The sequence below is a fragment of the Spermophilus citellus genome (genome assembly GCF_964194105.1).
Source record: "Spermophilus citellus genome assembly, chromosome: 3".
Classification (NCBI taxonomy): domain Eukaryota; kingdom Metazoa; phylum Chordata; class Mammalia; order Rodentia; family Sciuridae; genus Spermophilus; species Spermophilus citellus.
The window spans coordinates 187,511,454-187,525,202 of NC_138184.1; the positions used below are offsets into that span (position 1 = coordinate 187,511,454).

A 13,749-nucleotide genomic window follows, 5' to 3' on the forward strand; every position below is an offset into this window, starting at 1 on the left:
TTCATAAGGAAAAAATGTGTAATCCCTCATTTTGTCTAACAATGACCTAGTAAAAGGAGAATCTGGGGTTAAATTCTACAAAAAGATGTTATACTCATTGGTTTCATTTCAAGCGATATTTCCAATCCTGACTGTCCCCACCCTATTATTGCTTAGCATTACTCTCAGCAATATCCACTTATTCCCTAATTTGCTTTTTTCCCCATTCTCTACAATGTCTTTTTTAAATTGCAAATGCCCGGTACTAGCCCTCACATTCTCAACAGATAGCCATGTTTTCTACATCAACTTCATTCCCCATAGACAATTATAATCTACACATAGCTTTGTGTAGCTACTCATTCTGTAGTTCATACTTTATTTCATAACTGTATAAACTAAGACTCTGAATATAAAAAAATTGAAACTCTTAAAAAAGTTTCCAAAGTCATCACAAATGTGAACTATTATAATTCTTTTCTCTCATATAATCATATTTTAAATATGAGCTCGATTACCTCAAACAGGTAGATACTGAGAAGAAACTGCTAGCATCTTGGCCAGATATAACCTGTTAATAGTCTACCAAATTCACTGAAGAAAACTTGTTTAAAAAAAAAAAAACTCTTGGAGCTGGGGATATAGATAGCTCAGTTGGTAGAGCGCTTGCCTTGCATGCACAAGCCTGGGTTCAATCCCCAGCACCAAAAATAAATAAATAAAATAACTCTTTTGAATTGTATGTATGTGCTACTCATGTTAGAAGTATTCTGTTTGGCCATAAAGCAGGGAGCAGGGAACATTAGTGTTTCCCATACATACAAGATAAAGCATCATTTCTTGATCATTGTAAGACAATAATTGGAAGAGTATGAACCATGACTGCTGTTTATGAAATCAATTGCTTATATCATGTATAACAAAAAAAATCTCTCTTTTTCAGAACCAATTTCAAAGAGAAAGAGGTTCCTCTTAAAAACTATATCAAAAAATATAGAACCACTTATAACTACATATTGCAGCAAAAGTACTCAAATACTTCTAAGGAATAACTCCTTTCTATGCAATGCTAAAAAGAGCAAACTGAGGTAAAAGAGAAATATTTTTAGCTATCGAGCTATGGCACAGAATTTTTCAAATTAGAAATGTACAGTTTTGCATAAGTTTTTTCCTACCAAATGATTTAAGCAAAACTCCCTGCTATTGAATCCCCATTATAATTTTTCCCTGCCACCTCTATCACAATAAAATTATTTGCTGAATTTTTATTTGGTCACAACTTATGACAAAAATTTAAAATTTCATTCAGTATTAAGCTGAATGAAATGTCAATTTTACATTATTGTCATTTTGCCTCAACCAAAAGAGGACATACTCATCCTACGAATGACAGTGACAATTTCACAAACATGCTGATGGTATTACTCTGGGAGGGCACATGTTCATAGAACAAAATACAGTTTATTTTTTGTAGAAATATTCCAATAAAAGGACCATCTGCTAATAGCAAATCAACACAATCCTCACCACCACATAGAGTTGTTACAATTCAAGGACAAAATCAGCACTTCAAGTATCCCCCACCCTCCTATAGTTTTCACTAATCTGTTTTATGCAGCATGTTCTCTAATATTTACAATAGAACCATTACACATATCACCTGATTTTTTTTATTTGGAAAAGAAAACAGAGGTAACTGATATGCAGCTTAATCTATGAAGTACAGTCTTTATAAAAATCACCCCTGGAGAAACAGCCCTATATTCGTGGTGTATACAAGCTGCAAGTTCTCTGTCACTTAGACTATTTTCAGAGACACAAAAACTTTCCTGATTTGCCACCTCATGAAACAGTATGAATAAACTAAGCCTTGCATGAATGAGGATAAGTGTAAAGTTATTTGAATATTTAATAAAATATTTTATTACTTCTTATACAAAAACCAAGATGGAATTCACTTAATGATTCACTTAAATAATAATAATAAAGCCTAATGGCAATGTTTACATCAACTTGACAGTGAAATAAGCAATGAATTAAGGATCATGAAACTCAAGTTCTTATCCTAGTACATTAACTACTCCCTCTTTGTCACCTTATCCAATTTCCTTCCCTGGATAGTTTTTCTCACTGATAAACTGAGAGGTGGAGCAAACAGATCTTGAAGATCTCCTCCAGCAATAATATCTCTGAATATATGATCTGAGTCTGTGTAGTACCCTGGCACAGGTCAAGGATTCCTTAGCTAAGTGTGATTGCCCACATCCATATGTAGAATCATTTTGGACATAGTTATATTAAATAATATGAGTTTATCCCAAAATAAGTTTGTATTAAAGATTACCACTTTAAACCCAAAGCATAGTTGTTTCTAATATAAGTACTATGATTAATTGAAGAACCTCTAAAATTACGTTGTTTTCTCTTGGGTGTGGTTACTTAGTAATATCATCATCATTATGTCTTCTCATTTTAAATATACTTTATATGTCTTTGTCTCAAGAATACTAGAATAGCTTAACAATCAGAAATTAATTAATAGGATACCAACAGACTAGAGAAGAAACTATGATTATCTCAATAACAATGAGAAAGAAATCTTAATAAATTTTATATCTGTCTGATGAATGTCCTTAATAAACCTGAATATAAATATACTTCATTAATATGAGAAACAATTTCTCCCTCAAAACAACACTTAGGGTCATAGTCAATAAAACTCTAGGAGCATTACATTTAGATCCAGGAAAACACAATAAGAATATCAGCTATTATGACCACTTAACATTTTGAGGAAACTTCCAGCTAATGCAATTCAGTAAAAAAAAAAAAAAAAAATGACTGGAATATGAATAATGGAAAGGAGAATAAAAACATATCATTATCAGTGTAGGCCATTGCTGCCTAAATACCTTAAGTGATCTAGACTGTATCAAGAAAATAGATTCTTAAATACCAAACATGATAATTAGTGTGATAATTATCCCATTCATAGAAACAATATGACAAAAGAGACATTGTAATGCCAATTTTTTAGATATTTTTCACACAAAAAGAAATTTATAATAAAATTTGAGAAATAAGAATAACATGTGTTACTGGACATTAAATAAGAGTTATAATAAGATATGACAACAAAGAAATAGAGTGATTTACCTGAAAAGTCCAGAAACGAGTCTAAATGCATGTAATATTTTAATCTATATTAAATGTCATATTTAAGTATGACATTTTAATTTAATAAAGAAAGAGTAGATTATGTAATAAATGATGGAAAAACTCAATAGTCCTTTTTCAAATATTAAGTTTCTATTTCATATACATCAAAATGACTTCCAAATGGTTAGATATTTAAATGTAAATATAAAATAATAAAAACAGATATGTGCCTGTATAATATTTGACCTTCATTAAAGTACAGTACCAAAGCAGAAAACAAACAAAAAGATGCACAGATTTGGCAACAAATTTTTCTTTAAATTAAACTTCTCATGGCTTAAAAAAAAAGAAGCAAAAGATTACTAGAAACAAAATTACAAGTCAAAGGAGAGGCAAAGAACATGAAAAGACAACTCATAAAAACAGAAATGCAGTTAATATAAAAAATTTAAACTCACTAGCAACTAAATGTAACGCAAATAAAAATATACACTCTTTCAGTTAGTAATTTAAAACATTTTTAAAATAATAACATCTATTGTTGGTGAGAACTGACTTTTCACACTATAGTACTAGGAGAGTAAATGAGCACCTCTTTTCAATTTATTTGTACTTGGCACTTAGGTTGGGTCTAGAAGATCTGGTAAGATTTAGGTTTTAGTTAAAGGGATGTTTATTAAAGGCTATTTACAGTAGTGAAAAATGTAAACAATCTAAATATCCAAGTAGGAACTAATTAAATAAATTATGCTACAGTCATATAATTTATTAAATAATTAGGTGGAAAAACATCTACTGACATTGAAATCCATTTATAATACATTAAGAGCAAAAGCAGATTAATAGTACATTATATAAAGGAATGATTACCTTCCTTTTATTAAGTATATATTCCCATGGAGGAAAAAAATGGAAGGATAAACATCATTAATCTTTAGTGCTTATCCCATTATTTCATAAAATGTGATGAAAATTTGGGTAGAAAACTTCATATACTTATGATAATTAATAAAATATAAAAAGAATTAATGTATACCAAATTGGAAGAAAGTAAACATATTAAGATATACTTATTAAGATATACTGGCTTATATATCAAAGTCAAGTCTTAAAATTCTGATTTTGACAGGGAAAATATGAGAGTCAGATTTTGATTTATCTTGATGCACTAGAGTCTTATGGTAATTTTTGGATGAAGGAAGAATTCCCCATATTCTGAATAGTAAACAAAAACCTACTCATGCTTACTGAACTAAAGAGTTGCTCAAAATTTATATTTTTAAAATATTTTCTTTACTTTGCCAAAACTGTACTTTCAAATACATATATACACCACACCAAGAACACAGTTTCAAAAATACACCTTTGAGTTATGTTTTAAGATTCAATGCCTAATTCAAAAATTATTTTTTGTGTGGGTTTTTTGTTGCTACCTTTTTGTGTCTATTTAATTTCCTTAATGATTACTGGTGATGTCTTCACTAGAAATCTGAAAATAGCCTTTGTATTCTGTAAGACAATGCTCCTGGGTTTTCAGACATAGCAATGAATGGGTATACAATAATGGAATATGTGTTAAAATGTTAAGTTTAATTATATTTCTGAAGTAATGCTTAGAATCTAGCTATCACTTTTAAACACTGGTAAAATATTCTCATGTGCACTATAAAAATCAAATTGTTGCTTCAAGATTTGCTTAAAGCATGTATGTAAAAATAAGTAAATACAAATAATGAGTATTTGTGCACTTAGGTAGAGAATCTGTTTAAAAATATAGTAATGATGACATATATATTAAACATTTGATATATAACAGGATCTATTCCATGTGCTTAACTCATTTAATTTTCATGACAACGCTATGAAATATATGCCATCATTTGTCTTTACTTTATAATAAACAAAGACTAACAGTTTAAATAATTTGCCCAAAGCCACACAGCTATTGACCAGCAAAACTTGGATTTCAACTAGAGACTTTGGTTCCAAAGCTCTCACCTGTGTATCCATAACCCTAAATCAACATGAAAATGTTACAACACAACATGACTGCTGAGAGCCATAGCCAAGTAGGAATGACACATGGCATTTTTGGTTGAAATGTGACTCCAGCAAGCCATTGAGATGATATGATTATGTTAAGATCTGCATTCAATTGGATATTAGACCCCTGCTGTCCGCCTCAGCCTGCTACTTTGGAGCTCTAGCGGGACTCCTGGAGAGTTCCCATTGGTTGGGGAAATGCGGTAGGAGGGATTTCCGGAGGAGGGACCTTTCTGTTTGGTGTAGTGTGGCCCGGGAGAAATATGGCCGCGTGTGTGATTCGGCATATTTCCCAGGAGCTCGCGTGGCATTGGCGGGAATTTCAGAAATAAAGTTTGTTCCTGCTTGAGTGGCTCGTGATTTTGTGCCCAGCCAGACTGTGGCACATGACAATCTCTTATTTGTTTACCAATTCATACGTCATGATCAATTCAAAATTAATCTAACAAATCAAGGTTTAAATTAATATCAATATAACAATATGTGTTCTATTTCTCTAGGCCCATCTCACAAACACATAATTTAAAAATGGAAAAGATTCTAGAGATGGCACACTGTACTATCACCCTTGTTACTGTATAGTTAAAGAAACTTGAGTTCCAGACAAGTTCTTAGATTTTCCCAAAATTGTCAAATGGGTTTATGTCACCAGAGCATAAACCTATCTCAGAAGAGTCAGAAAAATAATGCTGCACCTTTGGGAAAAAAATACATACTTGATAGTATCATATGTAATATATGTTGTTTGACCATGTCATATCCATCAGAAACCATAGGACATAGATGTAACTTCATATGCTACAGACTACTCTCTTTCCTATGGGTGAGATAAATCATATCCCAACCTCCTTTCTGATCCCAATTCTAAAAACACAATCACAGCCAGTTCCTAATTTACAAATATTATTTGTTCTGAAATTTCAGATGTAAGAACAGGAGATGTCTTTAGCCTTGGACACAATCTTCTACTGAACATGGTGTTGGATCTCTTGGTTAGCCTAGGTTTGCCCTTAAATGCTCTTAAGAGCACCTTTCCATTTCAGTAGTACCTGAAAAAGCCTAACCAACCTTATAGCAAAGTTTCCACAAGAAAAGATGGAACATCTCTCCCTGTTGCAGTCTTGGAAGAAAAACATAGAGCCCCTCTTAGCTATAGCTTTGCCCTCTCATGCCCCTGACATCTGCCCCTCTCCAGTCTTAAGAGGGGGTGCTGGAGGGAAGGAGCACAAAGTTAACAGCTAAGGTTGCAACTGTCAGATAAAAGGCACATTTTAGTCTCAGTGGGATGGCTGTCACTTTCATTCAGGAATCTTTCCCCATAATTAGTCTATTTTTCGCACAGCTACTCTTCCTTCTAACTTGGCCTTTTATTCTACAATGACCCTCAAAGATCTAGCTACTCAAAATGTGGCCTGAGGGCAAATTTCTCTGAAAGCTCTTAGAACCAGATCTCAAGTCCCAACCCAAACCTGGTGAGCGAGACTCAACTAGATCCTTGGGTGAACTGTCTGCATATAAAAGTTTGAGAAATGCTGCCTTCTGTCATTAAAAGAGTTAAAATTAATTTTGCTGCATTTAAAAATTATCCAGAATTTTCATTAAGAAAACAAGCAAAAATTTCTGTGTGTAACACATTGAATCCCATCATTTTAGATCTAATGAATGTTTTGTCATTCAGGGTACATACTGGTGCTTATCTACAAGTGGTCCTTAGCCCAGCTGGATAATTAGAATCACCTGGGGAATACTTCAAAAATATACTGTCCCAGATCCGATTCCAGACCAATTAAGCCACATTATCTGAGAAGCAACTACTTGTTACTTTAAAGGTAAGTAAAAATCTCCTACATTTCAAAGAATAAAATTCTGACACACTTTGAAATGCCAAGTGTTCTTGTCACAGGATCTGGTAGAAGATGTGGAGAGCAATGGGCAACACAATCTCTTAAGGATGGGGATACCAGTTTTGGTAGGGAGTAAAAACACTGAGGATATAAGAGGAGTGGAGGGTGCTCAGAGTGCAAGTTACCACCAGGGTCAGAGAAACAGCCAGATATGGGGTTATGGGGTGATGACAGAGAAAGATGAGAAAGGAATCTCACATGGCAGGACTCTAGAAGATTTGCAGGAGAGAACAGTCCTTAGGGATCTAATCACATGGAAAGGATATCCATAAGCCAAAATGCCTAAGGCAGGGCCTGTCCATGTGAAGAATTCCCCCAAACACCCTCCCTTCTTTATCAGTAGGCTCCTTTTCAAGTGCCTGTCCAATGTTTTGTCCAAACATAAGAGACAAAGATCTTTCTTTACAATGCAGTCTGTGGGACTTGCGGACCCTGACAATATGATTACCAGGACATTTTTATGCCCTTAAACTTCCTGGGACTTAAGAAAAGTAGTCTGACCTACGTTGCACTGATAATATACTTCATTTCTCTGGTTGTACACGATGTAGTGTTATACCGTATGTGCAGTCATACAAGTACCTAGGATAATGACGTCCATCCCAAGTAATATCCTTTCAGATGCTCTCTACTTAGCCTCCCTCAGACTATCCTTAAATAACTCTCAGAACAGCCATCTTCTTTTCTATGCTGGGAGTCTTAAATGTTAAAACACAATGTTGTATCTGGCGGCTGAGTCAGATGAAGAAAAAAAAAAAGTGCCGAGTTAATGGTGACAAGCGGTAGCTAATATGATTAAAATTATATCAGAATTGCAGAAAGATAAGCTCTTTCATGATGGCATTTCCTTTTTCTTAACCTTTCACAATTAACAGCAAATGTTAGAGTACTTTTTTGTATTCGTCCTGAAAACAACCAAATATTTATTTTACCACAATTATCATGATGTAGAGGGACTAAAAATAGACATATGAAAGTGATGGCCATCTATTTCCAAGAATAGTGTTAGAGCCATGTCAATAATCCATGCTTCATGATCCCTGCTTATTTAATGAACAGGAGGAATGCACAGAAAGAAAACAACAGTCAGGCACTGGTGTCAGTTCTTAAAAGGATAGAGGTCTTTTTTTAATGGCTGAATCTTTGCTCCTTCTTTTTTTCCTCTAAGGAACAAAAGAGCAAAGTTAACGAGGCTGAGAAGGGTAGGGGAGAAGAGAATGGGGAGAGGTTGGTTAATAGATATGAACTTACAATTAGGAAGAATAAATTCTAGTAGAGTGACTATAGTTAATAATAATTTAATGTATATTTGAAATAAGTAGAAGAGAAAATTTTAAATGTTGTCACCACAAAGAAATAATAGCTGTCTGAGGTCAGTACCCTGTTTTGATCATTAAATACCACACAAATGTATCAAAATATTACCCCATACACTCTACATTGTGCAACTTATTATGTGTCTATTAAAATGTTAAAAGTAATTATTAGATTAATTTTTTAAAGAGATCAAATATCTGGAAAAATTGCACTGGTCTAAATAGCTAATGTGGTTATCTAAATTCTTTGAGACTTGATTTTCAATATTTTTATGACTGAAAACTGTCTTGACAAGACTAAAAACCTATAGCCTCTCCATATCTTCTCATCAAACACACTTCACAGCTGCTTTTCCTACCAGAATCATTTTTCTAGTAGATAATCAGTTGGTTACCAGTATGAATTGAAATATATTTTGCCCTTCAAATTCTCTGCTGCTTCCAGAGATGTAGCCTAGGACTCAGGATAGCTCAGAAATGCCTTCTACCTCACTTCATCCATGGATAATTAATACATTATGTATGGTGTCATAATCTCTTTTTTAAATGATGTGACATTAAGATCTTATCCCCTCTTTACACCTACTCCATTCCTTTCCCTTAGGTTTCCCTTAGCACTCTAGGTCTCAACTGAATAAAAATTGTTTCCCAAAGACCTCAAAGATATAATGAAGATAATTAATTCTTGAGTTAGCTAAGTCATGTTAATTAACAAATTATTTTTCCCACAACTTTTTCAGGATTCTGTAATATATGTATTTCTCTCTCTCTCTCTCTCTCTCTCTCTTTCACACACACACACACACACACACACACACACACACACACACACACCTCCTAGGAGAAATTCTTTTGGCTTTTTAAATGACAGATCAACATATATGACTCTATTTATATTTTATATATATATAAAATCTGTAGATCTATAAAAGCCAGAAAGTTTTTCTAGAGATTATCAAGACCATTAGGAAACATTCTGGACCTAACTGTACTCATCTTTGTCAAGAAAAATTTTAAATGAATTTTCCCTGGACTGTATGAAATAAATTCTTAAAGCAGTGTAACTCACATGGCATTTCATTGGGACAGCCTATGACACTGCTACCTCCAGGAAGCAGAAAGACATATGAATAAAACACAGGTCAATTCATATGCTCTGTAGTATCCCAAAGCAATATTGTGCACAGCCATCCCTTGAAGTCTGGACACATTTCCCACTTGTCACCTCCTTTTTCAGGTTACAACTAAGGATTCAAAGTGCCATTTAGATTATATATAAAATAATAGAGTCACATTCGAGAGCAACTGGGGAACATCCAAGGTCCTTAAAAACCTGGGTTTTCAATCATGCCCCTCTTACACTGAAGAAGACGACACAGAATATTTAGAAAATACATTGCAAGTGTATCTCATTGCCAAATGTGAAATTGTTGCTATGTTTCTTTGAAATAATTCAGTATATAAATATGATTTGAAAATATTACAAATATTCCTATGCATAAATTACTGAATTTGACCTAATTCTCCTGACATTGTCTCCTGAAAATCAATGTTTCCTGACATTCTCCTATTGAATACAGAAAAATAAAGGCACTGGTAATCTCATGGACTGATAAGACAACATGATTTGAAATCATAAAAGAAAAAATTTTAAACAAGTAATTAATTTTTCTGGACCCATTTTAAATTGTAAAGTGCCACCTGTGTTCAGGAACATCTTAGTTCCAGAGGATTTTCACTAATCTTTTTTAGGTGGTTTCTTTGTGTTTGAAGTTGGATTAGTCCTTTGTTTCTTTACCCTGGCTCACCAGATTGCCTTAGTTCTTCTATAATCACAAAAATATAATTATTTTATTCATCATATATTTACAAGAGAGATTCTTACCCCTAAATATAATAAGATTCCATAGAACATAAATCTCCAGAAAAAACATCGCCGAAGGGCATTAATGAGTTTGGGATTTTTCTTTGAAGCCAGTTCTCTATCCCATTCTCTGCAAAAGAATAAAAAAAATGGGACCAATAAGTTGCATGTGCAAATATTTAAGTTGTCCTCTCTCCCTTAACATACCTTGTTTCACACAAGTGTATCCAAGGAGATTAACCCGAATGATTAGAGACAAAACTTTGTGGAGACTCTCCAATACCAACTTCTCAACTACTTATGTGGCAGATGCATCATATATCATTCTTCAGGGATTTGATTTCATGAAAAGGCCATATTGTGTGTGTTAAAGAAAAGTGGTGGGCTTTTAAGAGCAAAGGAATGGTTGGACAAAGAAAGTACGACACTTATGAATACACATTGCTGTGCTTGGAACAAGATAAATAAATTAAACATATAAATACTCTAAGTTTTTCTCCCTCATTTCTTAATCTTATCTTTTTAGAACTGTGGTAGATGTTACAACATTTAAATGTCAAACCAAAAACAAGTTAGAATGTCAGGTGGATTCTTCTGTGAATTAACATGAGAAAAACTTTAAACTTTGTTTCTAAAAAGTAGAGGCATAAAATCGAAATCATCAAACTTCATTTTCAAGTACTGAAGTCATTTATCAGAGTAAAATTCTTTGAAAAATGAGGAAAGAATACCATAAATTTTGTAGTCAGAATTAGATAATCTGAAATCAATACATTTTTATTTAAAAAAAAATTATAGGAACATCAGTTGACTGTATTTATTTTAAGCCACTGCCACTGATCTCTGTTAATAAAACTCCTGTTTTTCTTTGCAAGAGAATAAACTATCTATTACTTTCATCTTAATTGTTAAACTAGATGGTAATGAAAAAAATTTATGAACTACAGGCAACAACTAAAGAAGTAGATAAAGGCTTTGCATTTTATCAATGGCTATTCCCATTACTATCAAGTTACCATAAGTAGACATAGTTCTATTTCACTTTAAAGGGAGAAAATAGCTAGATCTAAAGACAAGCTTGGAAGTCTCTATGCATAAATTGTGGCTTCCTCCAAAAGGTTGCTAAACTACCACTCATCTATAAAGCCCAGTCACCCTTTCCCATCTGCCTTCCACACTCATTCCCACTTTTCATTCACACGCGTGTATCTTGCCTCTCATCCATAGTATATGGTAACTAAAAAAAAAAAAATAGGGTAAGATATCAAATATGGAGCAGAATCACCTTCTATCTATCAAAGCAGGAATGTATCCAATGGGATAACCAGGAAGGAGGGTTGGAATATAAACCAAAGAAATAGCTTCAAGATGAAGAAGTGAACAACAGTGAAGTAATATAGAAAAGTACAATTATATTCGATGAGTAAAGGGTTTCTGCTGATTCTGGTCAATGTAGTTTTAGAAATATGATAACAGTGGGAACCAAAGTCCTAGAAGTGGGGATGTAAATAGATAGTAAAGAAGTATAGAGACTAGAACAGAGAAATGTTAGCTATGAAAGGAAACAGAAAAAGAATGGAGTGGTAACTGAGAGGAAGGTCAGGTTGGGAAACTTTTCTTTTTTTGTAGTTGTAGATGGACATAATGCCTTAATTTTATTTGTTTATTTTTATGTGGTGCTGAAAATCAAACCCAATGCCTCACGCATGCTAGCCAAGGCTCTGCTACTGAGCTATAGCCCCAACCCAGGTTGGGGAACTTTTTAATGTGTAGGACTTGAACAATTTATAGACTGAGAAGAGTTAGCAGCAAGACTAAGGTGGTACATTCCAGCAGCACCATAGTAGAATCAGGAGGGCAGAAGTTCTATAGTTATAAAGTCCATATGTTAATTACAATCACAGAATGAATATGTGGTTTGCACACTGCAGTGATGTAGAGGTTTCAGTTCCATGGTCACAAAATTCAGCCAGAGGGGCTATTGGACCTCAACCTCAACCACAACCACATGGCAACCATCTGGGGGTCTTGCTCACAAGACAGATACAACTTGTGAGGCCAGGGTCACTCCCTAAGGTACAGAGGTAACAAGTAGTATAAATGGTATATCGTTATTTCCAAATTTCAAAGTTTGAAAATTCAACATCCCAATTTTATAAGAATAACAAGGTGAAGAAGTGATTCAAAGAGCAAAGCAAAAATAGCAAAGGTAGAATTTATGGACTTAAACTGGCATAGAGTTGTTGAACTGAAACAAAATTGCTTAATTCAAAGATTGAATTAAAATAGGAGGTGCCATGAATCTGAAAAGAAAAGAAATATTAGGCCAGATAGTCTGTAGATTTAAGTATATGTCCTCTTCAAAAAATTTGGCCATTTCAAAAAATATATTTAGATCACACATTTTCAATGAACCTAACCCTACTCTGATTGATATTTCTTTCAGCATTCATTTAGGATTTGTTGGTTGATCTACTGTATAATCTATATTATTTTGAACTTGCTAATATACTTATACTGTGTTCTTTATATATTTCATCTCTCCAACAATGTTGCTGGTTTTTTATATAATGCTGCATTTCACATTCTATCATTCATTTACCCAACAAATACTTATTAAGTAGATACTTTATGACAGGCTCTATTCTATGCACTTGGGGATGCATCATAAACAAAACAGAAAAAAAACAACAACAACAATGACAACAAAAAAATCCATACCTTCATGACACTTATACACAAGTGTTCAATAATGGAAGTTGACCCTTGGTCTTGGAAATATGAATTTGCTACTCCTACTAGATATATTTTTTGAAAAAATACAATCAAGAAAAATGTTTTGATATCTTACTTTTCCATGAAAATATCAAAAAAGGGGAAATAAATCTAATTAAAATAAGGTAAACAAAGCATAAACCTTATCAAACTTTTCAATTTTGGTCAATAAATTGGCAGGTACATTTTCCTTTTTAATTCCATTTCCCTTTCTGGTATTAGACACTGGACTACTGGCACAAGACCCAGACTAATTCATTCACTACTGTGATGAGTCCAAGGAGTGAGCATGTCATTCTGGAGTCTCTATATTTTCCCTGTTCAGCCAAGGGCAAAGTGCTCTTTTCTCTCTAGTGTATAAAGGGGGAAAGCAATGAGTTTTTAGTAAGGACCCATAACATGGAGAAAGCCATTCTGAGAGACTAAATCAGCATAAGGCAAATGCCACCAGGTAATATTTGAGACCTTGGTTCCACAGATTCCCTAAGGCCAGGTAGCTAACTAGATGTTCACATGGTTTGACTTCATGAGCCAATAAATTCCCTCTATTTACTTAAACTTATTAATTTGGTTTCCATCACTGGCAATCAAAAAGGTCCTAACCAATACTCATCAAAAGGGGAACTCTAGGAAGTTCTTCACTGTAGGCAACAGTGTTTCTACAGGTGGACAGTATAGACCTAGGTTGGAATCATGGCCTCATCATTTA

General features: G+C 33.6%; 1 protein-coding gene across 1 annotated transcript in view; it reads right to left on the reverse strand.

Moving 5' to 3' along the window:
* The window catches only part of CFTR (CF transmembrane conductance regulator), a gene marked incomplete at both ends in the record, with an annotated part of 159,650 nt that overhangs the window by 121,442 nt on the left and 24,459 nt on the right, over window positions 1-13,749 (reverse strand). The window contains one exon of the mRNA XM_081286845.1: window positions 10,287-10,395. Within this exon, the coding sequence (XP_081142971.1) occupies window positions 10,287-10,395 (109 nt within the window). The remainder of the gene's footprint in view (window positions 1-10,286; window positions 10,396-13,749) is intronic.